Source organism: Mobula birostris, chromosome X, assembly GCF_030028105.1.
Source record: "Mobula birostris isolate sMobBir1 chromosome X, sMobBir1.hap1, whole genome shotgun sequence".
NCBI lineage: Eukaryota > Metazoa > Chordata > Chondrichthyes > Myliobatiformes > Myliobatidae > Mobula > Mobula birostris.
This window is the reverse complement of record NC_092402.1, coordinates 68214392-68241470: the sequence shown is the minus strand read 5'-3', so window position 1 is coordinate 68241470 and position 27079 is coordinate 68214392. Positions and strand designations below refer to the sequence as shown.

The window sequence follows — 27079 nt, the reverse complement described above, 5'->3', positions numbered from 1 at the left end:
CCACAAATTCTTAAACAAACCACCCAAGGATGTGAACATTCTAAAACAGGTACACTCTCTGGAAAAACAGATCTAATATATTTAATTAGCTTATTTAATCCTGCAGGCATTGAAAATTCTAGTGAGTAGATTTTTTAAAAATACATTGAATTTAGCTTAGAATATATCTTATGCTTTAATGCCCTCATTGAGTAGTGAATCTTTATTCTAGAGTCATTGAGGCTGATAGACTTTTGTACAATAAGAGGATCAAGGAATATGGGGATCTGGCAAGAAAAAGGCTTGATTTACAGGATCAACCTCAGGAGTCCAGAACGTGGGATCAGTCTCAAAATAGGAATTAGGTTACTTAGGACTAAAATAAGAAATTTCTTCACATATAGAGTGGCAAAATTTTTAAACACTTTTTCCTGGGGATTGGGACATGATGTATCAGTAAGAAAGCACCAGGTACAAACAATACAGATGGGTTAATCAGAATCAGAATCAGGTTTATTATCACCGGCATGTGTCATGAAATTTATTAACTTAGCAGCAGCAGTACAATGCAATACATGATAAATATAGAAAGAAAAAATAAATAAGTAAATCAATTACATTAAATATATTAAGTATATTAAATAGTTTCAAAATAGTGCTAAAACAGAAATAATATATATTTTTTAAAAAAAGTGAGCTAGTGTTCCTGAGTTCAATGTCCATTTAGGAATTGGACGGCAGAGGGGAAGAAGCTGTTCCTGAATCACTGAGTGTGTGCCTTCAGGCTTCTGTACCTCCTACCTGATGGTAACAATGAGAAAAAAGCATGCCCTGGGTGATGGGGGTCCTTAATAATGGATGTCACTTTTCTGAGGCACCACTCCTTGAAGATGTCTTGGATACTACAGGGGCTCGTACCCATGATGGAGCTACTTTTACAAATTCCTGCAGCTTCTTTTTTATCCTGTTCAGCAGCCCCCACCCCCTCATACCAGACAGTGGTGCAGCTGTCAGAATGCTCTCCACAGTACATCTTCAGAAGTTTGAGTGTTTTAGGTGACAAATCAAATCTCTTCAAACTCCTAATAAAATATAGCCGCTGTCTTGTATTTTTTATAGCTGCATCGATATATTTGGACCAGGTTAGATCCTCAGATATTGACACCCAGAATCTTAAAATTGCTCACTCTCTCCACTTCTGATCCCTCTATGAGGATTGGTATGTATCCTTCGTCTTACCCTTCCTGAAGTCCACAATCAGCTCTTTTGTCTTACTGACATTGAGTGCCAGGTTGTTGCTGTGGCACCACCACCAGTTGGTATATCTCAATCCTGTACGGTTAAATTGGCAATATTGAAGATACAACTGTACTGATAAGAAATTACTTTTAATCCTAGTGAGGACTGATCATTGACTGCATTCAGATCAGGTATGAGTAGTTTACAGGATATTACAGGGATATGGAGATAGGGGAGGAAAACTGATCATTGATTGCATTAAAATCAAAGATCAATAGATTTCTAGATATCAAAGGGATCATGGAATATGGAGATAGAGGAAGAAAATTGTGTTTACTAAATGTAAATTAAAAGAAATGTGCAGATGCCAGAAATCTGAAATAAAAACAAAAAACGCTAGAAACAATCAACATGTCTAGTTAAGGGTCATGTTCAGGATCTTTCCATGGCTTCTGTCCTCTCCGATCAGACTCCCCCTTCTCCATCCCTGTAGCTCTTTCACCAGTCAACTTCCCAGCTCTTTACTTCATCCCTCCCCTCCAGGTTTCACCTATTACCTTGTGTTTCTCTCTCCCCTCTCCCACCTTTTAAATTTTCTTTCTCCAGTCCTGCTGAAGGGTCTCAGCCCAAAACGTCAACTGTACATTTTTCCACAGATGCTGCCTGACCTGCTGAGTTCCTCCAGCATTTTCTGTCTGTTGCTTGGATTTCCAGCATCTGCAGATTTTCTCTTGTTTGTGTATAGTTCCAGTTTTTTGCTTGTTTTCAAAAATGGCTTCCTCGTCGTGGATCAGCTATTATTTTGTTAACTGGAGGAAGCAGTATCAAAGGGCCAAATGTACTCATGCTCTCTTTTCTTGTGTTACCACGGCCTCAAATACCTCGGTACCAACGACCTCATCCGCCATCTTGCCGCAGAGTCCAGTCAGGTTTGGTTGCCATTAGAGACCATGCAGGCTTCATTTCACTCCGTAACCCAGTGCGACGGCAGACTCCAAGAGACTCGTCAGCTTTGGGGAACTGTTCCATGACTACGCCTGCGCAGAGTGCTCGAGCGAGCTGTTGAGAATGTGAGCTGCGCAGTGAGGTGGAGAGGAAAGATTTTCTTGCTGTGAACGTTTTGACGAGCTTTTTGACTAAACGTGAGTGAATGTTTTCTAATGCTTTGTTGTTTGAATGGATGGGGAGCGAGGGCAGCCCCGTTTAAAACGGCAAAACGGTAAAACGGTAAATGTTTTATGGGCACCGAAGAAACTAAGCCCTTTTTAGAAATGCGAGAGCGGTGGGGCCAATTTTAAGATCAAGAGCTGCTGCCCAATTCGTCTTTCACGCGAGTGTCGGGGAAATTTTAATAATCACCGAATACAGCCTTCAAGCTATATAGCTAATCCTGTTGTCAAATGCCTTCCTAGGGATTGAGAAAATGTTTTTGGATTATTTCTGGGGGAAGAAAAACTTTTTAGTCTTAATTGAGATTGGAAAGAAAAGTAAGTGTGGCCCTTTGTTATGATCACACTTTCTCTCCCCTTTTCTTTCCCTTTCCAGCCCCATCAATCCCACCCAACATAGTACATGCTCACTTGACAGTTGGAGGAAACAGAATTGTGATTCTATTTCAGAGGTCCCAAAGCATTTCGAAGTGAAGTTCAGTCAGTGTTGGAAGCGCATTCAGAACGAGCTGTCACAAACTTGTTATAAATCATGGCCAGATGATCAGCTTTTATTGCTGTTACTTTAGGAATAAATATTAACCTAGACTACTTCACACAAAGGGTGGTTAATCTTTGCAATTCTTTACTCGAGGGGCTGTGGATGTCAGCTGCCTCTCTGCACTACAGTGTCCACCCACAAATTTAAAAGCAATCAATTAAATGTGAAAGGTTCTATGTAAATATCATTATATTTTGAGTAAACTCTCCTCGGGTTTCCAACCGGATACGGGTATCGATTTTAGCTGGCATTTCGATGTCAAACACCGCCATTTTAATCAGAGATGATGTCTGGCTGGGTATGTCTTGTCCGGTGGTATATATACCCCATTGTCCGTTACTCCTGATTGGTTAGTGCTTATTCAATCAGGTTTCCACTGTGCCACCTTGGTTGCAATCGAATTCCAGCTCTTAGAGCGAGACGTGCGTCTTTGTTAAAATTCTTTTCCTCTAGTTTTAGTTCAGTGGCTTCTTTCACCAGGTGGTCCCAAAAACCATTGGTGAGGCACAGTAGTTTGTGCCATTGAAGTCAATCCTATGGCCATTGCAAATGCAATGTTCTGCTACCGCCGATTTCTCTGAGTAGCCCAAACAGATACACCTCCTATGGTTTCTACCGTAAAACTGGGAAACCTAATAATGAGGAGGAACTCGTTGCTACCGCCTATTTTCCCTATATTTCCACGGTTTCTGGAAGGATGGCGAGGATTCTGAAGAAATACCGGATTAATACCATCCACAAACTGGTAGGCTTATGTGGGTCAAAGATGACCTGGGACTTGATGTTTACAGGATTCCCTGTGAATATATCGGCCAACATATACTCTGATACGGGGAGCTTTCAGGACAGTTGCTCTACAAGTGATGCTGAAACTGCTGAGTCTAGGATGCCTACAAGTCAACCTCCACTGACTGAAGGTTCTTGGAATTTAACTTTGATTTCCAATGTTGTCCCCCTCCCTGCCCTTTGTTAATGTCCCGGGCACATCGGACCTAATTTTGCTGTCTCTATATTCAAGGTATTGCATAAATAGAAGTTTTTATAGCGCTAAAATCTATCACCTGCAGCAATCTATCTACTTGTGATAAGTGTGCCTATTTTGCAAAGAGGAAGTATAACTGGAATATAAAAGCCAAAAGGCAAAATGCAACTGCACAAGTTGTCTAAGGCACCTAAGGATGCTGTTTCAAAAATTTAGGAATGGATACTGTGGGGGATGGCCTGATGGCCAAACTTGCTACAATGGCACTTCATAAACTGCTGGTATTCCAATATAACAATTAAAGCTGTCGTTTCTAAAGTTTGTTTTGGAAAAAGGAATCAGTGTATTCATAGGGGAGGAAAAGTAGAATTGGCAATAAAACTGCGAAATGATCTTCCATGTGTGAATAGGTCCTTCTTTGTGAATTTGAGTCTGTCAAGAACTCTGTTTTGATGAAGCTTTTGGTATTTGAGTATGAACTGCATCTGAGTGAGGATAACTGTATTTACCTGTTGAGATCTCCCCATAACCAATAATCTCACTTTAAGGACAGTTTATATTTTATTTCATGCTCTCATTATTTATTGCTATTCATTTATATTTGCATTTACACAGTTTGTTGTCTTCTGCACCCTAGCTCTTTCATTGATCTTGTTTATAGTTACTGTTCTATATATTTGCTGAGTATGCCTGGAGAAAAAGAATCTCGGGGTTGTATGTGGGGACATGAATTAATTCTGATAAATTTTACTTTGAACTTTGAAATGAGAATTGAGGATACAACAACTGACCAGTTTTTATTGCCAGCTCCATCAACTTTACAGTGTTTGGTGAGCTCACACAATATTAATTATTTTCCATTTGTTACTAATGTGCTATGTTTGAAGCACACACACCAACTGCATTTGAGTACAATGAATCCTGGCTTTCAGACTGAAATTGCTTCCTCTAATTATGCATTTTAAATTGCTTGAAATGACATACTGGGAAATGAAATTCTACTCCACTAGTTTTCTTGTTTGTGGCTCTCTGTTATTGAACTGGGTAGTTCACAGTTCAAAGTAAATTTATTATCAAAGTATTATGTGTCACAGTTTACTACCCTGAGATTCATTTTCTTGCAGATATTCACAGTAAATACAAAATAAAACAATAGAATCAATGAAAAACTCCACACGACAAAGATGGTACCTGAGGTACAGATAGATTAAAATACAAAGAAAACAAAAGACATGGTGGGGGGGGGAACTGATTGAAAATGTAATTATGTTCTCTTTGCAGATACTATGATGTCGTTACTGAGGTGTACGCGGTCTGCTGTGGGCATTTGGCAGATGCAAAGCAGGTAATAGTCACCTCATTGAGGAGAATAACTCTAATTCAGTTTGTGACTCTAAAACTGCCAGTTAATGAGGCCTTTTTTTGCCTGTTATTGAGATAATATCAGCTTTGGCTCAGTTGATACAAGCTCAGAGTTGGAAGGTTGTAGATTCAAGTTCCACCCCAGATATACTTTATACTTTTACTTTATACTTTATTGTCGCCAAACAATTGATACTGGGACGTACAATCATCATAGCGATATTTGATTCTGCACTTCCCGCTCCCTGGATTACAAATTGATAGTAAATATTAAAAATTTAAATTATAAATCATAAATAGAAAAATGGAAAGTAAGGTAGTGCAAAAAAATCGAGAGGCAGGTCCGGATATTTGGAGGGTACGGCCCAGATCCGGGTCAAGATCCGTTCAGCAGTCTTATCACAGTTGGAAAGAAGCTGATCGCAAATCTGGCCATATGAGTCTTCAAGTTCCTGAGCCTTCTCCCGGAGGGAAGAGGGACAAAAAGTGTGTTGGCTGGGTGGGTTGTGTCCTTGATTATCCTGACAGCACTGCTCCAACAGCGTGCGGTGTAAAGTGAGTCCAAGGTCGGAAGATTGGTTTGTGTAATGTGCTGCGCCGTGTTCATGATCTTCTGCAGCTTCTTCCAGTCTTGGACAGGACAACTTCCATACCAGGTTGTGATGCACCCTAGAAGAATGCTTTCTATGGTGCATCTATAAAAATTAGTGAGGGTTTTAGGGGTCAGGCCAAATTTCATTAGCTTTCTCAGGAAGTAAAGGCGCTGGTGGGCCTTCTTGGCAGTGGACTCTGCTTGGTTGGACCAAGTCAGGTCATTTGTAATATTGACCCTGAGGAATTTAAAGCTTTTGACCTGTTCTACTTGCGCACCACCGATGTAAATTGGGTCGTGCGGTCCGCTACTCCTTCTGAAGTCAACAACCAATTCCTTCGTCTTGCTGACGTTGAGGGATAGGTTATTGTCTTCGCACCATGCCACCAGGTTCTTAATTTCCTCTCTGTACTCAAACTCATCATTACCCGAGATACGGCCTACAATTGTTGTGTCATCAGCAAACTTGTATATTGAGTTCGATGGAAACTTGGCTACACAATCATGGGTGTACAGTGAGTACAGCAGGGGGCTGAGTACACAGCTTTGTGGGGCACCGGTACTCAGAGTGATTGTAGAGGAGAACGTGTCCCCTATTTTTACAGCCTGGGTCCTGTCTGTGAGGAAGTTGAAGATCCAGCTGCAGATCTGAGTGCTAAGGCCCAGGTTCCAGAGCTTAGGAATCAGTTTATTTGGAATGATGGTATTGAAGACAGAGCTGTAGTCAATGAAAAAGAGCCTTACGTATGCGTCTTTATTCTCCAGGTGTTCTAAGAAGGAATGTAGGGCCAGAGAGATGGCATCTGCCATTGACCTGTTGCTCCGGTAGGCGAATTGCAAAGCATTGAGGTTGACCAGTAGGCTGTGGTTGATGTGTGCCATAACCAATCGCTCGAAGCACTTCATAGCAATTGATGTCAGAGCCACAGGTCGATAGTCATTCAGGCATGCCACCTTGCTCTTCTTCGGCACTGGGATTATCGTTGCCTTCTTAAAACAGGAGGGGATCATAGACTGAAGCAAGGAGCAGTTGAAGATGTCAGCAAACACTCCAGCTAGCTCGCTTGCACAGGCCCGGAGAACCCATCCTGGGATGCCATCTGGGCCCGTCGCCTTCCTTGGATTTATCTTCAGGAAGGTCTTTCTAACGTCCTCCTCGGTGATGATGAATCTCAATGCCACCAGGTCCGGTTCATCCAGAGGGAGCGGAACGCTCCTCTTCTGTTCGAATCTTACGTAGAATACGTTAAGTTTGTCAGGAAGAGAAGTGCTACAGCTATTGATATTCCCAGCCTTTTCTTTGTGCACAGTGATCTCATTTAGACCCTGCCATCGTCTACTGGCATCCCTTTGGTTAGCCTGGGCTTCCAACTTGGCTCGATATTGCCTCTTGACGCCCTTAATGGCTTTCCGGAGTTCATGCCTGGATTCCGTGTAGTGACCTAAAAGCTGCAGCTCTAGCTTTCAAAAGGGACTTGACCTCATAATTCATCCAAGGTTTCCGGTTAGGGAATACCCGGATCATCTTGCGAGACACACAGTCCTCCGTGCATTTCCAAATGAAGTCCATGACAGCTGAGGCATACTCATCGAGGTTAGCTGCCGAGTCCTTGAATACTAACCAGTCCACCGATTCAAAGCAGTCACGGAGGACCTCATCCGTTTCCAACGTCCAACGCGACATTACTTTTGACACCGTGACCTCCCGCTTCAGTTTCTGTTTATAAGCTGGGAGGAGGAGTACGGCCTGATGGTCCGATTTTCCGAAGTGAGCTCGTGGGACGGAACGGTAGGCATCCTTGACTGCTGTGTAGCAGTGGTCAAGTATATTCAAACCTCTGGTAGGGCAGGAGACATGTTGGTATAACTTTGGCAGCTCCATTCTGAGGTTGGCCTGGTTAAAGTCCCTGGCTGTAATGAGCAAATCCTCCAGATACCTGGTCTCAAGTTCACTGATGTTGGCATACAGTATGTTCAAAGCACACTCCACGTCCGCCTGGGGGGGGAATGTAGACCGCTGTCAGTATGACCGAGGTAAATTCCCATGGCAGATAGTAGGGACAACACTTCACCAACAGGTGTTCCAGGTCTGGGCTGCAGGAGCTTGTCAGTGCCGCTGTGTCCGAGCACCACGCAGTGTTGATCAGTAGGCAGACACCATCACCCCTTGTCTTGCCCGAAGACACCGTGCGGTCCATCTGATGAATCGAAAATCCCTCTGGTCGGATGGCACAGTTGGGGGTGGCAGGGGAGAGCCAGGTCTCGGTAAAACAGAATACACAGCAGTTCTGCATCTCCCTGCAGTAGGTGAGTCTCCCTTTAAGATCATCCACCTGTTCTCTATGGCTTGCACATTAGCTAGTAGGATGGTGGGCATAGGGACCCCGAAGCCCCTCAGCTTCAATCTGACCAGCAGCCCAGCTCTTTTCCCACGCTTCCTCGGTAAATAGTGCATCTTTCCAGGTTTCCATCGATGCAGTGTGTTGTTGTCAGCTCTGAGGTTGGTGGACGCGTCCCGCAGGGATCGATCAGCGGGTTGCGTTGTCGGGAGCTCCGGGTCGGGCCGAGTGACGGGGGAGGCTCCGCTGCCACTTCCAGCTGCCGGGGGCCCGGGCTGTAGATTGGGTCGGGTCCCGAAGCTGACACTTAATCCCGGATGGCTGGGCTCCTGGCTGAAACAAATCCGTAAACTGAGTCACGGTTGCCGGGGCCTCCGCTCCAGCCGAGCCTCGGGCTCGATTTCTGAGGTTGGCGGCGGAGGCCTCACTTCCAGCAGCTGTGGATGGCCACCAACAGGGCTTTAGGGTGGTCGCTCCGGGGAAGCGTCTGGGGCACCTTGAGGTCTCTGCCGTCACTTTTGTGTGGTCGTCTGCTCCAGAGATGCTCTCAGAATGGGCCGCGTCTCCAAGCGCACCGGCACGGTAGCAGGCCGTGGGTCTCCGGGAACGTGGTGGGCCTCAGACCAGGCCTCGCTGGTTGGGTCCAGGTGCGGTCCGGAGTTTAAGAAGCAGTTCTGGCGCGGTGGTCTCCAGCTGCGTCAGTAGCTTCGCCAGGGTGTTGTTGATCTTGCTAGATGTAGCAGATTGAAGGTTTAGAGGGGTTTCTCTGGTATAGGATAGTGTAGAGGGCAGTTTGCTCGGGAGAGCACACGCAGAGTCGCCAGTTACCGGCGCCATCTTATTCAATCTTATATACGTGGGATTTGACAGAGTACTGTGAAATTGGATGTACCAGAGTTTCATTTGAGCACCTTCTTCTTGAGCAGTTCCTTGAACCCGAGTGGTCACAGGGAAACCATGCAGACAGCACCTGAGGTAAGGACTGAACCTGGGTCTCTGGCAAAGTGCAGCAATGGCTCTACTAGCTGCACCACTGCGCTACCCAGATGCTCAATACCCTTTTTTAGATTTTCCTTTTTTTTTTTTTTTTGAGTGTTCAGTTACGAGGGATTCCATGAGTGAGTGAGGTTGTTACTTTATTTTTCCAAGAAGACTTTGAGAGTATCCTTGAGGCTTTGTTTTTTACACAGTGAAAAAACTCGGAGTAGAATGTCGGTCATAGAAAGAATGTGGAGCAACAAACAAAAAGCTGGAGGGATTCAGCAGGTCAAGAAGCATCTGTGGAGGGAACTAGATGTTTTGGTTGAGACCCTTCATCTGGACTGATTGAGGGGGGAGATAGCTAGTAGAAAGAGGTAAGGGGAAAGAGTGGAACAAGAATTGGCAAGTGACAGGTGGATCCAAGTAGGGGATAATAAGCAGAGAGAAGAGTAGCATGAACCATCAACTTTTCCTTTTTGGCTTTTTCCTTTCCTAAATGTTGAATTTCCTTGAACATTCAGCTGCCAGCTTAGGCCACCTGCAGCCATGTTTCTGGAATTTTAAAAGGATATGATCTTATTACTTCTATTTGTGACATAAATTTAGCTACTGTATCTTATTGGAAATATGGCATACATTTAAATATTGTAGTCTTAATTTTACCCTTTTAACATTTTTTCTGTTCTTTAACCTCGCCTTGTTTATGCTGCCTATTTATTTTCCTAGCTACTTTCTTAACTTATGCTTCCCAGTTTTTGTTACCTTCCTGAATTCCTTTTGCACTTGCCAAGCTTGTTTAAATCATTCCCAACAGCCCAGCAAAACATACCTGTGAGGATGTTAGTTCCACTCCGACTGAACTTGTATGGTTCTCACCTGCCTCAGCAATGGACCCAATGGTAGAGGACTTCTGTCCTTCAAATGTTTAAAGTAAATCCTATTCCCCCCTTTTACTTTTCAGTGAAGCTGTGAATGATGTCTTGGAGGTTGAGCTCCAAGTGTGCAAATGTCATCTATGTACTGATGTCAGAATGATTTTTTATTCTGGAGTGGAGGTGCTGAAGGCTTCCTGTTTGTCCTGCAGATTAAGTCCACTCCAGCAGGAAGTTCATTGGAGGTGAGGTGCAGTATTGCAGTAAAAGAAGATTGAGGAATAAATGATAGAAGAACCTGGTAAACTCAAACCTGGAAAAGAATGAAAAACTATGGGCTTAATGCAGCCTCGTGGGATTGGCATAGATGGGCACCGCAGTAGGTGTAAACGAGTTGAGTTGAAGGGCCCTTTCTGTTCAGTGCAGCTCTATGACTCTAGGTTGGTGACCTGTTGTTGAGAATTAAACACATGAGGAATTAAGTTGTGGGACAGTTCACTCTTTCTGTCCTCTCAGCCAGAGCAAATATAGAGTTCCCATTTGTCCATAAGATTATAAGATATAGGAGCATTTGGCCCATTGAGTCTGCTCCACTGTTTCATCATGGCTGATCCATTTTTCCTTTCAACCCCAATCTCCTGCCATCCCCTCTGTATCCCTTCATGCCTTGATCAATCAAGAATCTATCAATCTCTGCCTTAAGTATTGCTCAAAATTGCTCACAGTGCTCCAAGTGAGGGCTCTCCACTGCTTTATAATGTTTTAATGTTACATCTTTGCTTTTATATTCTAGTCCCCTTGAAATTAATGCTAACATTGCATTTGCCTTCCTCACCACAGACACAACCTGCAAATTAACCTTTAGGATGTTCTGCACGAAGACTCCCAAGCCCCTTTGTACCTTGGATTTTCAAATTTTCTCCCCGTTTAGCAAATAGTCTGCTCTTTCATTTCTTCTACCAAAGTGCGTGACCATACACTTCCCAACATTGTATTCCATCTACCACTTCTTTGCCCATTCTCCTAATCTATCTAAGTTCTTCTGTACCCTCTCTACTTCCTCAAAACTACTTGCCCCTCCAGCTATCTTCGTATCATCTACAAACTTTGCAACAAAGCAATCCATTCCGTTTTCCAAATCATTGACATATAACGTAAAAAGAATCAGTCCCAACACAGACCCCTCTGGAACACCACTAGACACTGACAGCCAACTAGAAAAGGCTCCCTTTATGCTTGCTTCCTGCCAATCAGCCACTGCTTTATCCATGCTGGAATCTTTCTTGCAATACCATGGGCTTGTAACTTGTTAAGCAGCCTTCTGTGGCACCTTGTCAAAGGCCTTCTGAAAATCCAAGTACACAACATTAACCAATTCTCCTTTATCTATCCTGCTTGCTATTTCTTCAAAGCATTCCAACAGATTTTTCAGGCAAGATTTTCCCTTGAGGAAACCATGTTGACCAAGGCTTATTTTGTCATGTGCCTCCAAGTACCCAGAAACATTCTTAACAATTGACTCCAACATCTTCCCAACCACTGAGGTCAGACTAACTGGCTAATAATTTCCTTTCTTCTGCCTCTCTCCCTTCTTAAAGAGTGGAGTGACATGCAATTTTCCAGTCTTCTGGAACCATTCCAGAATCCAGTGATTCTTGAAAGATCATTACTAATGCCTCCACAATCTCTTCAGCCACCTCTTTCAGAACCCTGGGGTGTTCACCAACTGGTCCAGGTGACTTGTCTACCTTAAGACCTTTCAGTTTCCCAAGATCTTCTAGTAATGGTAACTTCATACACTTCATGACCCCTGACACCTGGAACTTCTACCATACTACTAGTGTCTTCCACAGTGAAGACTGATGCAAAATACTTATTCTGTTCATCAGCTATTTCCTTGTCCTCCATTACTCCTCTCCAGCATTGTTTTCCAGCGGTCCAATATCCAGTCTTACTTCTCTTTTACACTTTATGTACCTGAAGAAACTTTTGGTATCTTCTTTAATATTATTAGCTACCTTACTTTTGTATTCCATCTTTACCTTCTGAATGACTATTTTAGTTGCCTTCTGTTAGTTTTAAAAGCTTCCCAATCCTCTAGCTTCCCACTAATGTTTGCCCTCTCTCTGGCTTCTATGTTGGTTTTGACTTCTCTTGTTAGCCACGGTTGAGTCATCTTTACTTAAGAATACTTCTTCCTCTTTGGGATGTATATATCTTGTGCCTTGTGAATTGCTTCCAGAAATTCCAGTTGTTGCTGTTCTGCCGTCTTCCCTGCCAGTATTATTGTCCAATCCATTAGGTCAATTCCTCTCTCATGCCTCTGTAATTCCCTTTACTCCACTGTAATACGGATACAGCAGACTTTGGCTTCTCCCTCTCAAATTTCAGTGTGAATTTGATCATATTATGAACACTTGTCCTTCAGAGTGCTTTTACCTAAAGCTCTCTAATCAATTCCAGTTCATTGCACAACACCCAATTCAGAATTGCTGCTCCCCTAGTGGGCTCAATCATGAACAGCTCTAAAAAGCCATCTTGTTGGCATTCTAGAAATTCCCTCTCTTGGGATCCCACTCTACCTGCACATTGGAATCTCCCATGACTATTGTAAAATTGCCCTTTTGGCATGAATTTTCTATCTCCCATTGTAACTTGCAGACCACATCCTTACTACTGTTTGTGGGTCTCATAACTCCCATCAGGGTCTTTTTACCCTTACAGTTCCTTAGCTTATCCACAATGATTCAACACTTTCCGACCCTGTGTCACCTCTTTCTAATGATTTGATTTCATTTTTTACTGACAAAGCAACACCACCCGCCTGTACCTTCCTTCCAGTCTTTTCATACAATCTGTATCCTTGGACATTAAGCTCCCAGCTATAATCCTCTTTCAGCCATGATTCAGTGATGCCTACAACATCATACATGCCAGCCTGTAACTGTGCTACAAGTTCTTCAGTCCTGTATTCACTCTTTTTGAATTTATCCACCTTTTATATTACAACTCATCCTGTTGCCTGCAATTTTGTCCTGTCATCATCCTCTCCTTGCTTGGAGTCTCAGTACATATTGCATCTGTTTGTAAACCAACTACTTTATCCTCAGCACTATCACTCCGGTTCCCATCCCCCTGCCAAAATAATTTAAACCCTCCCGAACAATTCTAGCAAACCTGCCCACAAGGAGGTTAGACCCCCTTGGGTTCAGGTGTAACCTGTCCCCTTTTGTACAAGTCGTACCTTCCCCAGAAGAGATCCCAATGTTCTAGGAATCTTCATCACTGCCCCCTGCACTAGTTCCTGAGCCACACATTCACCTGCCAACTAATCCTATTCTTATGCTCACTGGCACGTGGCACAGGCAGCATTCCAGGGAGTACTATCCTGGAGGTCCTGTTCTTCAGCTTTTTACCTAGCTCCCTAAAATCTCTCTTCAGGACCTCCTCGCCTTGTCATTGGTGCCAGTATGTACCAAGACTTCTGGCTGTTCAGCCTCGGCCTTAAGAATGCCCAATCCAAGGCATCCCTGATCCTGGCACCTGGGAGGCAACATACCATCCAGGTGTCTCTATCATATCCACAGAATCTCATCTCTGTCCTCTTGTCTTCGCCTTCTGTCTTATCAGCCTCCACATTTAACAGGTCATCCTTCACAATTTGCTCTACCTTCAATGTGATGCCACCAGCAAATAAAACTCCCCCTCCCCTCCACTGCCTTCACAATTATAAAAGGCAGTTCCCTCTGCCTCCTTGATTCATTTTTCCTGTAGCCCCCGCTACCTTCCATGCAAGTGCAAGGAATTTAACATTTGCCCCTTTTATCAGTTCCATTTTCACCATCCAGAGTCCCAAACAGTCAAGCAGTGATTCACATGAACTACTTCCAATCTGGTGTATTGTATTCAGTGCTCACAAGTGTGCACTTCTCTATGTTGGAGAAATCAAGTGTAGATTGGATGAGACCTTTGTAGAACACTTCCTTTCAGTCCATATGGGTGATACTGAACTCCTGGTTGTCTGGTTGCCTGTTGATAAATTTGGTGCTGTATATCTACTTGTAAATCTATAAAATATTCTGTGAATCATACAGAATGTTGGAGGAATTCAGCAGGCCAGATAGCATCTATGGAAAAGAGTAAACAGTTGATGTTTCGAGCCGAAACACTTCATCAGGAATGTCGACTGTTTACTCATTCTCCATAGATGCTACCTGGCCTGCTGAGTTCCTCCAGCACGGGGGTGGGGGGGGGGTGTATATTTCTAGCATCGGCAGATTTTCTCTTGTAACTTTTCTGTGGTGTTGAGATTACTTGTGAGAAATCTGTTTTAATTCAGCCATCCATAATAGGATATTGTTAATTATAGGTCTAATCAAAGGCACTAGTTCTTGCTGCTCCAGTCATTGACACGTCTTTGATATTCCCATCCCTTCCACCATGCACAGCAGTACTTGTACCCATTTTATTGTGAGACACCCATGCCCACCAGTATTGTACACTTTGTTCCAGAGCTGAATTCTGGCCCAGAACATTGGACTATGCTTGAGATGGTTTCTAGGTCTCTTTTCCTGGCTTCCTCATCCCTGAGTCTTTGCTCTTCAGTACCATTGAATCCCAAATCCAGGATTTGAGCTGAAGGGAATCATCAAATATTTCCATTTAGGAATACTACAGCCAAAAACTGCAGTCAGAGCCGTGGGTACTTCAGTAAGCAACATTGTTTTAAGACGTATAGAAAATCTATCGATCCTCAAAACCTGCACACCCGGGACTGCAGATTCAGGTCTTGAGTGCAGTTTCCTTTAAGAAAAAGGAAACGTGGAAGGCGTGCTGGGCTGCAAATAAGATTGAAGTGCAGGGCCTTTAGGCCCCAAGCCCCTACTGTCCTGCTGGCGAATGTGAACACTTTTTTTGCTCTCTTTTCACACTACTTACTTAATAGACTGTTGCAAGGAAAGGTTTGCGAAGCCTTTGCAATTACCTGTTTTTCTGCATTAATTACTCATAAAATATGATCTGCTCTTCATCCAAGTTACAATAGACAAACACAATCTGCCTAAGTAATAACTCACAATTGTACTTTTCATGTCTTTATTGAACACATTGTTTAATCATTCACAGTCCAGGCTAGAAAAAAGTATGTGAACCCTTGTATTTAATAGCTGGTAGAATCTACTCCTTTAGCAGCAAAAACCTCCACCAAACGTTTCCTGTAGCTGCTTATCAGACCTGCACAAGGATGAGGAGGAATTTTAGACCATTTATCCACACAAAACTGTTTCAGTTCATCAATTTTTTTGTGAGAATGATGTAATGGTCTTTTGGAGGTCACCTGATGTGATTTTCCCACCGATGTGAGGTCACGTGATGACGTGCCCCGTGACTATATAAGGGTCAACTCAGGTGACGCAGTGAGATTTTTGAGTTTGTAGATTTCCAGGTAGAACGTATTGTGCCTCCATTTCTGTTGCGTGTTTGTTTTTGTGACGCAGTTTCATTTTTAAAACGGAGGGTGCGTTCTCTTATAAGATACAGTATATTTGGACTGGGAATTTGTGGCTGGAAGTGCCAATTTACTCAATTCCGACAGTTGAAGGGAGAGTGAAGAATTCATCGAAGGATCGAGAGAAGTCGGCATCGTTTGGCAGTTTAATAGAGAATCGACCTTATTGAGTCTTCGTTGGAGAGTACCTGCATCGAGATAACTCTTGCCAGAAAGAGCAATGAGTTCATGCAAAAAGGTGCTCTCTCTCTCTAAAGGAATTTAAGGTCAGTCGATTTTAAACTGTTTATTTTCGGCATCGTGAATCCTGTGGACAGAACCAGCAGTAAAAGTGCATCTGTGAAGAAATCTTTCTCCAGAGAAGTCTCTCCCAATTGAACGTGTAAATCTGTTGGACTTTCGAAGTTATCACTTTAAGAATTACATCTGACTGTATCGCTTTAAGAACTGTTTTCGCATTTAACGCTTTAAGAACCAGAGCTGAGTGGAGTTGGTGAACGGCTGCATATCTGTTAACTTTCGGTTAAAGTTTCCTTTTGTTTTTTTCCCTTATCATTTATACATGTTTAATAAATGTTTAGTTGTTTTTATATAACCTGTCTTGATTAATATTCATTGTTGCCGGTTACGTAACATAATTTGTGGGGGCTCGGCCAGGAGATGTTCTGATTTTGAGCTTAAGTGCTGGTAATTGCCATTTTGATTTGGAAAAGGGAATTATCCAATTTTTTTTTTTTTTTTTTGATTGGTGTGTGTTGTATTCGGCAACAATGGATACTGACGGGTTTTTGAAGGCGCGTGATTCGGGATTTTTAGAGACTGCAAGAAAACCTGTGGTATTGGAGATTGCTAAGAAGTTGGATATTAAAGGAATTACGGGAAATTCTACCAAGGCTTTCATACAAAGGAAGATTGCTGAACATTATATTAATTTGGAATATCTTGATGAGGAGGTGTTAGAGAAGTTTCCAATGAGTAATCTGGAAATACAGTTGCATCTTGAACAGTTAAATTTTGAAAGATTTAATGTGAAAATGAAAGAAAGAGAAGCTGAAAACCAGAGGAAATTTGAGCTAGAGATGCAGAAATTAAAGTTCGGGAGTCAGTCTTCTGGTTCTACTGAACAATTTATTGCTAGTCGTGAGGTTGTTTTGGCTCCTCCATTTAATGAAGCTGATGTGGACACATATTTCCAACATTTCAAAATAGTTGCTCTGAGTTTAAAGTGGCCGAAGGACCAATGGCCAGTGATGTTACAAAGTGTAATTAAAGGCAAGGCACAACAAGTTTATACAGCTTTAAATGCTGAGCAAGCACTGGATTATGATATTGTTAAACAGCAAATATTAAAAGCATATGAGATGGTTCAGGAAGCGTATAGAGAAAGATTTAGAAGTTTGAAGAAATCAGTGGAAAAAAACTTATGTGGAATTAGCCTATGAGAAATCTGTGTGTTTTGAGAGATGGGTTTCCTCTGAAAATGTGAATGGGGCGTATAATAAATTGAAAGAGCTGATTTTGCAGGAGGAATTTAAAAGAAGCATTCCTGTTGAAGTGAGAACTTACTTAAATGAACGGGACACTGCTACATTGCAGGAGATTGCTAAATTGGCTGATGAGTATGGTTTAATTCACAGGAATAAATTTTCTCCAGGTAAAATTTTTAAAAGGAAAACTAGCACAGAGAGTCAAGGTAAATCAGAAATTAAATCTGAAGTTAGTAAGGAAAGTAAGGATGAAGGGAGACGTGAAGGAAAGATATTTTGGTATTATTTGTAATTATTATAAGAAACCTGGACATGTAGTAGCTAATTGCTTCCGATTGAAACGGAAAGAGAAAGAAGTGGCCCCAGATGCTTGTGTGCAACATATTGGAAAACCTATAAAACCACAGGGTTTAGAAAATACTAATGAAGATGTGTCAGAGTCTGACCAAGTTAAGAAGGGATGTGAAGCTTTTATAACAGAAGGATTTGTATCCTTGAAAGAAGGATCCAATGCAGTACCAATAAGGATACTTAGAGATACTGGAGCTTTGCAATCACTAATATTAGACAGTGTGCTAAGGTTTAGTGATGAGTCTGACATTGATGAGGTAAATTATATAAGAGGAGTAGGGAGTGCCCTTATGCCAGTACATTTACATAGAGTAACTTTAAGGTCAGGATAAGTTACAGGGGTTGTTAAAGTAGGACTACAATCCAGTTTACCTGTGAATGATGTTTCTCTTTTGTTAGGGAATGATTTAGCAGGTGGACAAGTTTTTCCTGAAGTGCATTTGACAATAAATTTAAATTCTGAGGAACCACAGAGGGATTCTAACACAGATTCTTCCTGTGTTGTAACAAGAGCTATGGCTAAAAAGACTGATGTAAAGGATGTGGTTGTTACCCATGACAGTTCAAATCAAGATTCGAATTTTGAGGATGTATCAGAAACTTTCTTACCCACCTTATTTGATCAGGATTTTGATGGTAAGTCTGATCAGGAAGATTTGTCTTTATCTCGGAAGGAGATGATAGCAGAGCAGGGTAGGGATCCTGAGATAGTTAAGTTAAAAGAACAAGCTCTTCCAGATAATGAAATTGGAAAAGTACCAGTTGGATATTATTTTGAAAGGGGGGTATTAATGAGAAAGTAGAGATTGCCTACAATTCCTGCTAGTGAGGAATGGGAAGTTAATCATCAGGTTGTTGTTCCTAAAATTTACCGAAATGAGATTTTGACTATGGCTCATAGTATACCTTTGGGTGGTCATTTTGGGGTAAAGAAAACTATGAACAAAGTTTCTAAACATTTTTATTGGCCTAGTTTAAGACAAGATGTGGCGACATTTTGTAGAACGTGTCATACATGTCAAATTGTTGGTAAACCTAATCAGGTTACTCCAGTGGCTCCACTGCAACCAATTCCTGTATTTGGTGAGCCCGTTTCAAAAATCATTGTAGACTGTGTAGGTCCTTTGCCAAAAACTAAAACTGGACATCAATATTTATTAACTATTATGTGCACAGCATCTAGGTTTCCAGAGGCAGTACCTCTTAGGAATATAACAGCTAAAACTGTGACAAAAGCTCTTATAAAATTCTTCACTTATTTTGGGTTGCCTAAGGAAATACAATCAGATCAAGGTAGTAATTTTATGTCTGGGTTGTTCCAGCAGATAGCTTATAAACTGGGAGCGAAGCAGATTATTTTCTCAGCCTATCATCCAGAATCACAAGGAGCCTTGGAGAGATTTCATTCTACACTAAAAACTATGATTAGGACATATTGTGTAGAAAATGAAAAGGACTGGGATGAAGGTATACATTTACTACTTTTTGCAGTAAGGGAGGCAGTACATGATTCATTAGGTTTTCGTCCTTTTGAACTTGTGTTTGGACATAGAGTTTGAGGACTTTTGGCTTTGTTGAAGGAACAGTGGGTTAATAAAGAAGTACACACTAGTTTGCTAGATTATGTTTTGAAATTTAAAGACAGATTGTACAAAGCTTGTAATTTGGCCAAGGAAAATTTAAAATTAGCTCAAGAGAAGATGAAGACATGGTATGATAAGGAAGCCACGATGAGGTCATTTAAGCCTGGAGATAAGGTGTTGGTTCTTTTCCCAGTGCAAACAAACCCTTTACAAGCCAAATTCCATGGTCCTTATCAGATTAAATCTAAGGTAAATGAGGTGGATTATGTGGTTAAAAACCCCAGACTGGAGGAAGACAACACAGCTGTGTCATATAAATATGATAAAACCATATTATGAGAGGGATTGCTATTGTAACTGTTACGGAAAAGGGTTAAGGAAATTAAACTCCAATTTAATAATCCAGTTTAATGTTACAGGAGTACAATATTTTGATCACTCATATTAAGGGTAAAGACAATGTGATCGCTGTTGTCTAGATGTTAAATGTACAAGGAAAATTTGGTTTTTTTGGAGTGATAGTTTAACATTTGTAACACTCCTACTGTACAGTAGTTTGTAAAGGGTTGAAAGATAAGATTGTATATATTGTGTATTTTGTAAATTTTATACCTTTGTATTTTTTTTTGTATAAATCGTTAAAATTTGTTCTTCAAGAAACCAAATTTTTTTTTGGAGGGAGGTGTTACATGCTCAAGGAGATCAGTTTTTTTTGTGAGAATGATGTAATGGTCTTTTGAAGGTCACCTGATGTGATTTTCCCGTCGATGTGAGGTCACGTGATGACATGTGCCCCGTGACTATATAAGGGTCGACTCAGGTGACGCAGTGGGATTTTTGAGTTTGTAGATTTCCAAGTAGAATGTAGTGTGCCTCCATTTCTGTTGCGTGTTTGTTTTTGTGACGCAGTTTCATTTTTAAAACGGAGGGTGCGTTCTCTTATAAGATACAGTATATTTGTGGCTGGAAGTGCCAATTTACTCAATTCTGACGTTTGAAGGGAGAGTGAAGAATTCATCGAAGGATTGAGAGAAGTCGGCATCGTTTGGCAGATTAATAAAGAATCGATCTTATTGAGTCTTCGTTGGAGAGTACCTGCATCGAGATAACTCTTGCCAGAAAGAGCAATGTTCATGCAAAAAGGTGCTCTCTCTCTCTAAAGGAATTTAAGGTCAGTCGATTTAAACTGTTTATTTTCGGCATTGTGAATCCTGTGGACAGAACCAGCAGTAAAGGTGCATCTGTGAAGAAATCTTTCTCCAGAGAATTCTCTCCCAATTGAACGTGTAAATCTGTTGGACTTTCGAAGTTATCACTTTAAGAATTATATCTGACTGTATTGCTTTAAGAACTGTTTTCGCATTTAGTGCTTTAAGAACCAGAGCCGAGTGGAGTTGGTGAATGGCTGCATATCTGTTAACTTCCGGTTAAAGTTTCCTTTTGTTTTTTTCCCTTATCGTTTATACGTGTTTAATAAATGTTTGGTTGTTTTTATATAACCTGTCTCAATTAATATTCATTGTTGCCGGTTGCATAACAGGGTTAAGATCCGGACTCTGACTTGGCCACTTCAAAACACAAATTTTCTTCTTTTTAAATGATTCTGTTGTTGATTTACTCTTGTGTTTTGGATCATTGCCTCATTGCTTCATGTGACAGACTGCTACCCTGACGTTCTCCTGTAAAATGTCTTGATACAATTTTGGATTTGTTGTTCCGTCAATGATTGCAAGCTGTCCAGATCCTGAGACAGCAAAGCAGCCCCAAACCATGATGCTCCTTCCAGCACGCTTCACATTTGGGATGAGGGTTTGGTGTTAGTGTACAGTGCCCTTTTTCCTCCAAACATAGCAGTGTGCATTTCAACTTTTGTCTCATCTGACCATAGGACATCCAGGTGGTCTTTTGAAAACTTGAGATGTGCAGCAGTGGTTGGGTCTGCTTTTGAGAGCAGTGGTTTCCTTCCTTTGTGGTGCCCTTCCATGAACACAATTCTTGTTCATTGTTTTTCTTATGGTGGACACATGAACAGAGACTTTAGCAAGTTCTAGAGATTTCTGCAGGTCTTGATGTTACCCTTGGGTTCTTTTTTGCCTCCTTCAGCATTGCACGCTGTGCTCTTGGTGAGATCTTTGCAGGACAACCACTCTAGTGAGAGTAGCAACAGTATTGAGTTTCCTCCATTTGTAGACAATTTATTTTATTGTGGACTGATGAACACTGAGGTCTTTAAAAATGCTTTTGTAGCCTTTTTCAGCTTCTGCATCTCTACAATTCTTCTAAGGTCCTCTGAAAGTTGTTTTGATTGAAGCATGGTATATATAAACATAATTCTTGAAGAGTAGGCCCTGTCAGTAACCTGACTTTGTGTGTCTTTTTTTATAGAGCAGGGCACCTCTACAACCCACACCTCCAACCTCATCTCATTAATTGGAACACCTGACTCCAATAGCTTTTGTAGAAGGCATTACCCCAGAGGCTCACATACTTTTTTGAACTTAGACTGTGATTGTTTAAGTGGTGTACTCAGTATTGATAAGAAGTACAATTGTTTGAGTGTTATTTGTTTAGGCAGATTATGTTTGTCTATTATTGTGACTTGGTTGAAGATCAGACCACTTTTATAAGTAATTAATGCAGAAAATCAGGTAATTGCAAAGGTTCACAAATTTTTTCTTGCAACTGTATATAAATATAATTGTATTTATAGTTTTTAATGTATTGCACTGTATCGCTGCCACAAAACAACAAATTTCACAAATATGCCAGTGATATTAAACCTGCTCTGATGGCCCCATGACAAGGAGCATTCTGTCATTGGGGCAGGGTACACAAACCCATCCTGCCGGCCAGATGTTGTGCACTACAAGACTATATAAATGAGAGTGGCACTGTATTGGCAAAATAGTGAAAACTTGTATGAATGTAAGTTTAAACAATTGTATAAAAGTATTCTGACATGTCACACATTTTAATTCCACATCCCATTCCCATTCTGATATGTCTATCCACGGCCTCCTTTACTATAAAGATGAAGCCACACTCAGGTTGGAGGAACAACACCTTATATTCCATCTGGGTAGCCTCCAACCTGATGGCATGAACATCGACTTCTCTAACTTCCGCTAATGCCCCACCTCCCCCTCGTACCCCATCTGTTACTTATTTTTATACACACATTCTTTCTCTCACTCTCCTTTTTCTCCCACTGTCCCTCTTAATATACCCCTTGCCCATCCTCTGGGTTCCCCCCGCCCTCCTTGTCTTTCTTCCCGGACCTCCTGTCCCATGATCCTCTCGTATACCTTTTGCCTATCACCTGTCCAGCTCTTGGCTCCATCCTTCCCCCTCCTGTCTTCTCCTATCATTTTGGATCTCCCCCTCCCCCTCCAACTTTCAAATCCCTTACTCACTCTTCCTTCAGTTAGTCCTGACAAAGGGTCTCGGCCTGAAACATCGACTGCACCTCTTCCTACAGATGCTGCCTGGCCTGCTGCGTTCACCAGCAACTTTTATGTGTGTTGCTTGAATTTCCAGCATCTGCAGAATTCCTGTTGTTTGCGTTTATAAAGGTACATGATCAGTTTGAAGCTTTGGTCCTGAAGAATACAAATTGTGAGGAGTTGTAGATATGGGGAAGAAATTAGTGGTGACAACACAACTGGATATGGTAAACCAAGTATGGTTTTGCGCGCTGGGGTATCAGCTGATTATTGAGCATGATCAGTTGAAGAAGGTTATGTAAGAAATGGAAGGTGCATTGTTGATACTTTTCAATATTACAGTGGATGAGGGATAGGGCAATGAAGAGAGAAGTGTTAGAGTATTTTCATGAACTGGGAAATTTAAGTGGTATCCATTTCCAGCATCATAAAAAGTTGATTGCTCCCATGTATCAGAGTCACAATGATGTAAATTATGGTCATAACAAAAATTTTATGGAGACTTATGAAAGGTAACTGTCGATAGTTAGGATGTATGAATTTGTACCGCAAATTACTATGCCAAGTACCTTGAACTACTTCTAATTAAGAGGTGAGATTATTAAAGAGTATGGAGGGTAGAATTAAATTTGGTAGTTCAGAGGAAAAAATAATGATGTAGACTTGATGGACAGGTAACCTAATTCTATGCTGGGATGCTGTATAACTAGGAGTTCACTAAAAGCATTAAACTTTGTAACTGATGTCATGAAGCTCAAAAGGCTGCTCAAGACCTAAGTGAGATTTAGAAGGAAATCGATCATATTGTTATCTACACACTTCACTCTTCAACTGTATAGGGTACAAAAAAAATTGTGTACTGATTATCGTCCACATGATTCGCAGCATTTGTATGGATCTTCAGATAACGCTAAGTGTTAGTTGGGTGCTTTCTAAAGTAATTCGGGGAATTGCTGTTATTGCAGATTGTTCAGGTTTGAGGAGAAAAAGAAGCTAAAATGCGAAAATTAAAGCTGAGTGCAATTTCTGAGTTGTATTGACTCTCCTTATTGAATTGATTTGAATTGACTTTATCACTTGCATCCTTCACATACACAAGAGTAAAAAATCTTTACATTACGTCTCTGTCTAAGTGTGTAATTTATAGTACTGTAATTGTAATACAACAGTATTATAGTATGTACAACAGGACAGTCAATATAGCATAGAAATACAATTGTACCAGCATGAATTGATCAGACTGATGGCCTGGTAGAAGAAGCTGTCACAGAGCCCGTTGGCCCTGGCTTTTATGCTGCAGTACCGTTTCCCAGATGGTAGCAGCTGGAACAATTTGTACTTGGGGTGACTTAGGTCCCCAATGATCCTTCAGGCCCTTTTTTCACCCTCTAAAATGAAAAGACCCTGCAGCGGATAGTGAGGTCAGCTGAGAAGATCATCGGGGTCTCTCTTCCCGCCATCATAGACATTTACACCACACGCTGCATCCGCAAAGCAAACGGCATTATGAAGGACCCCACGCACCCCTCATATAAACTCTTCTCCCTCCTGCCATCTGGAAAAAGGCACCGAAGCGTTCGGGCTCTCACGACCAGACTATGTAACAGTTTTTTTCCCCCAAGCCATCAGACTCCTCAATACCCAGAGCCTGGCTTGACACCAACCTACTACCCTCTACTGTGCCTATTGTCTTGTTTATTATTTATTGTAATGCCTGCACTGTTTTGTGCACTTTATGCAGTCCTGGATAGGTCTGTAGTCTAGTGTAGTTTTTGTGTTGTTTTACGTAGTTCAGTGTAGTTTTTGTATTGTTTCATGTAGCACCACGGTCCTGGAAAATATTCTTGTTTTTACTATGTTCTGTACCAGCAGCTATGGTTGAAATGACAATAAAAAGTGACCTGACTTGACTTGAAATACCACATCTTTTCTAGATTAAATTTCATCTGCCACACATCTACCCATGCCACTATATTTCTATGAACCATTGTGTACTGTACACCCTAGTCTGATTCATTAATGTACATTAAGAAAAAACATAGTAGTTCTGGTACAGGCCCACGGGGAATGATAATGTACACTTCCTTCTACTCTAGCTATTTGCTGTTGATCTTCGTAGGCAATGCTGCTTCTACCGCTGAACTTCGCAATATTTTTGACAATATTTGTTGGTATAATGATAAGGAATCAGTTAACTAGAGCAAGCATATACAGTATACACCTAAGTAACAAGAATGAATAGATTACTTGAAAATAGTCTAGTTAATGGGGAGATGTCATTTTGAGTTGGTCTTCAAATAGCATTTAATGGCAAGTAACACACATCAAAGTTACTGGTGAACAAGCCAGGCAGCATCTCCAGGAAGAGGTACAGTCGGTGTTTTGGGCCGAGACCCTTTGTCAGGACTAACTGAAAGAAGAGCGAGAAAGAGATTTGAAAGTGGGAGGGGAAGGGATGGAGCTAAGAGCTGGACAGTTGAATGGCAAAAGGGATATGAGAGGATCATGGAACAGGAGGCCTAGGGAGAAAGAAAAGGGGGAGGGGGGAAACCCCAGAGGATGGGCAAGGGGTATAGTGAGAGGGACAGAGGGAGAAAATGGAGAGAGAGAAAAAGAATGTGCGTATATAAATAAATAACGGATGGGGTACGAGGGGGAGGTGGGGCATTAACAGAAGTTTGAGAAGTCTATGTTCATGCCATCAGGTTGGAGGCTACCCAGACGGAATATAAGGTGTTGTTCCTCCAACCTGAGTGTGGCTTCATCTTTACAGTAGAGGAGGCCGTGGATAGACATATCAGAATGGGAATGGGATGTGGAATTAAAATGTGTGGACACTGGGAGATCCTGCTTTCTCTGGCGGACAGAGCGTAGATGTTCAGCAAAGCGGTCTCCCAGTCTGCGTCGGGTCTCGCCAATATATAGAAGGCCACATTGGGAGCACCGAACGCAGCATATCATCCCAGCTGACTCACAGGTGAAGTGTTGCCTCACCTGGAAGGACTTTATGGGGCCCTGAATGGTGGTAAGGGAGGAAGTGTAAAGGCATATGTAGCACTTGTTCCGCTTACAAGGATAAGTGCCAGGAGGGAGATCAGTGGGGAGGGATGGGGGGGACGAATGGACAAGGGAGTCACGTAGGGAGCGATCCCTGTGGAAAGTGGGGGGGTGGGGGAGGGAAAGATGTGCTTAGTGGTGGGATCCCATTAGAGGTGGCGGAAGTTACAGAGAATAATATGTTGGACCCGGAGGCTGGTGGGGTGGTGGGTGAGGACAAGGGGAACCCTATTCCTAGTGGGGTGGAGGGAGGCTGGAGTGAGAGCAGATGTGTGTGAAATGGGGGAGATGCATTTGAGAGCAGAGTTGATGGTGGAGGAAGGGAAGCCCCTTTCTTTAAAAAAGGAGGACATCTCCCTCGTCCTGGAATGAAAAGCCTCATCCTGAGAGCAGATGCGGTAGAGATGGAGGAATCGCGAGAAGGGGATGGCATTTTTGCAAGAGACAGGCTGAGAAGAGGAATAGTCCAGATAGCTGTGAGGGTCAGTAGGCTTATAGTAGACATCAGTAGATAAGCTGTCTCCAGAGATAGAGACAGAAAGATCTAGAAAGGGGCGGGAGGTGTCGGAAATGGACCAGGTAAACTTGAGGGCAAGGTGAAAGTTGGAGGCAAAGTTAATGAGGTCAACGAGCTCAGCATGCGTGCAGGAAGCAGCGCCAATGCAGTCGTCGATGTAGCGAAGGAAAAGTGGGGGACAGACACCAGAATAGATTTGGAACATAGATTGTTCCACAAAGCCAACAAAAAGGCAGGCATAGCTGGGACCCATACGGGTGCCCATAGCTACACCTTTGGTTTGGAGGAAGTGGGAGGAGCCAAAGGAGAAATTATTAAGAGTAAGGACTAATTCCGCTAGACGGAGCAGAGTGATGGTAGAGGGGAACTGGTTAGGTCTGGAATCCAAAAAGAAGCGGAGAGCTTTGAGACCTTCCTGATGGGGGATGGAAGTATATAGGGACTGGACATCCATGGTGAAAATAAAGCGGTGGGGGCCAGGGAACTTAAAATCATCAAAAAGTTTAAGAGCGTGAGAAGTGTCACGAACATAGGAAGGGATTGAACAAGGGGTGATAAAACCGTGTCGAGGTATGCAGAAACGAGTTCAGTGGGGCAGGAGCAAACTGAGACAATAGGTCTGCCAGGACAGGCAGGTTTGTGGATCTTGGGTAGGAGGTAGAAACGAGAAGTGCGAGGTGTGGGAACTATAAGGTTGGTAGCAGTGGATGGGAGATCCCCTGAGTGGATAAAGTCGGTGATGGTGTGGGAGACAATGGCCTGGTGCTCCTTAGTGGGGTCACGATCGAGGGGTAAATCCTCTCACCCCACCTTCACTGAAAACTGCAACCCTCCTCTCTCCTCAGACATTAACAATCCTCTTGTCCCCCCTTCATCCATGCTGGGCGTTCACTATTCCCTCTGCCCTTCCCCTCTCTGAGGCAGAACGTTCTATCCTCAGTAAGGGACTCACCTTTGTACCCCTGCACCCACACCTCAATGAGTTCTGCGCCCACCATGACACTGGGCTCTTCTTCCACCACCTCTGTCTCCATGCCACCGTCTTTGGCAAGGACTCCCCATCCTGCCCCAATGACCCC

At 42.3% G+C, this 27079-nt stretch overlaps 1 protein-coding gene across 3 annotated transcripts in view; it reads left to right on the top strand.

The window, feature by feature from the left end:
* Nucleotides 1-2253: 2253 nt before the first annotated feature.
* Nucleotides 2254-27079, top strand: part of suox (sulfite oxidase) — a 49967-nt gene continuing 25141 nt past the window's right edge. Inside the window, exons 1-2 of one of the 3 annotated variants that reach the window (XM_072248924.1) lie at nt 2254-2360; nt 5192-5255. In XM_072248924.1, coding sequence (XP_072105025.1) covers nt 5197-5255 — 59 coding nt within the window. In that variant the 5' untranslated portion in view covers nt 2254-2360; nt 5192-5196. Of the gene's footprint in view, nt 2361-5191; nt 5256-19983; nt 20155-27079 lie in introns of those variants that run through there. The other 2 variants (XM_072248926.1, XM_072248925.1) reach the window with 2 other exon arrangements.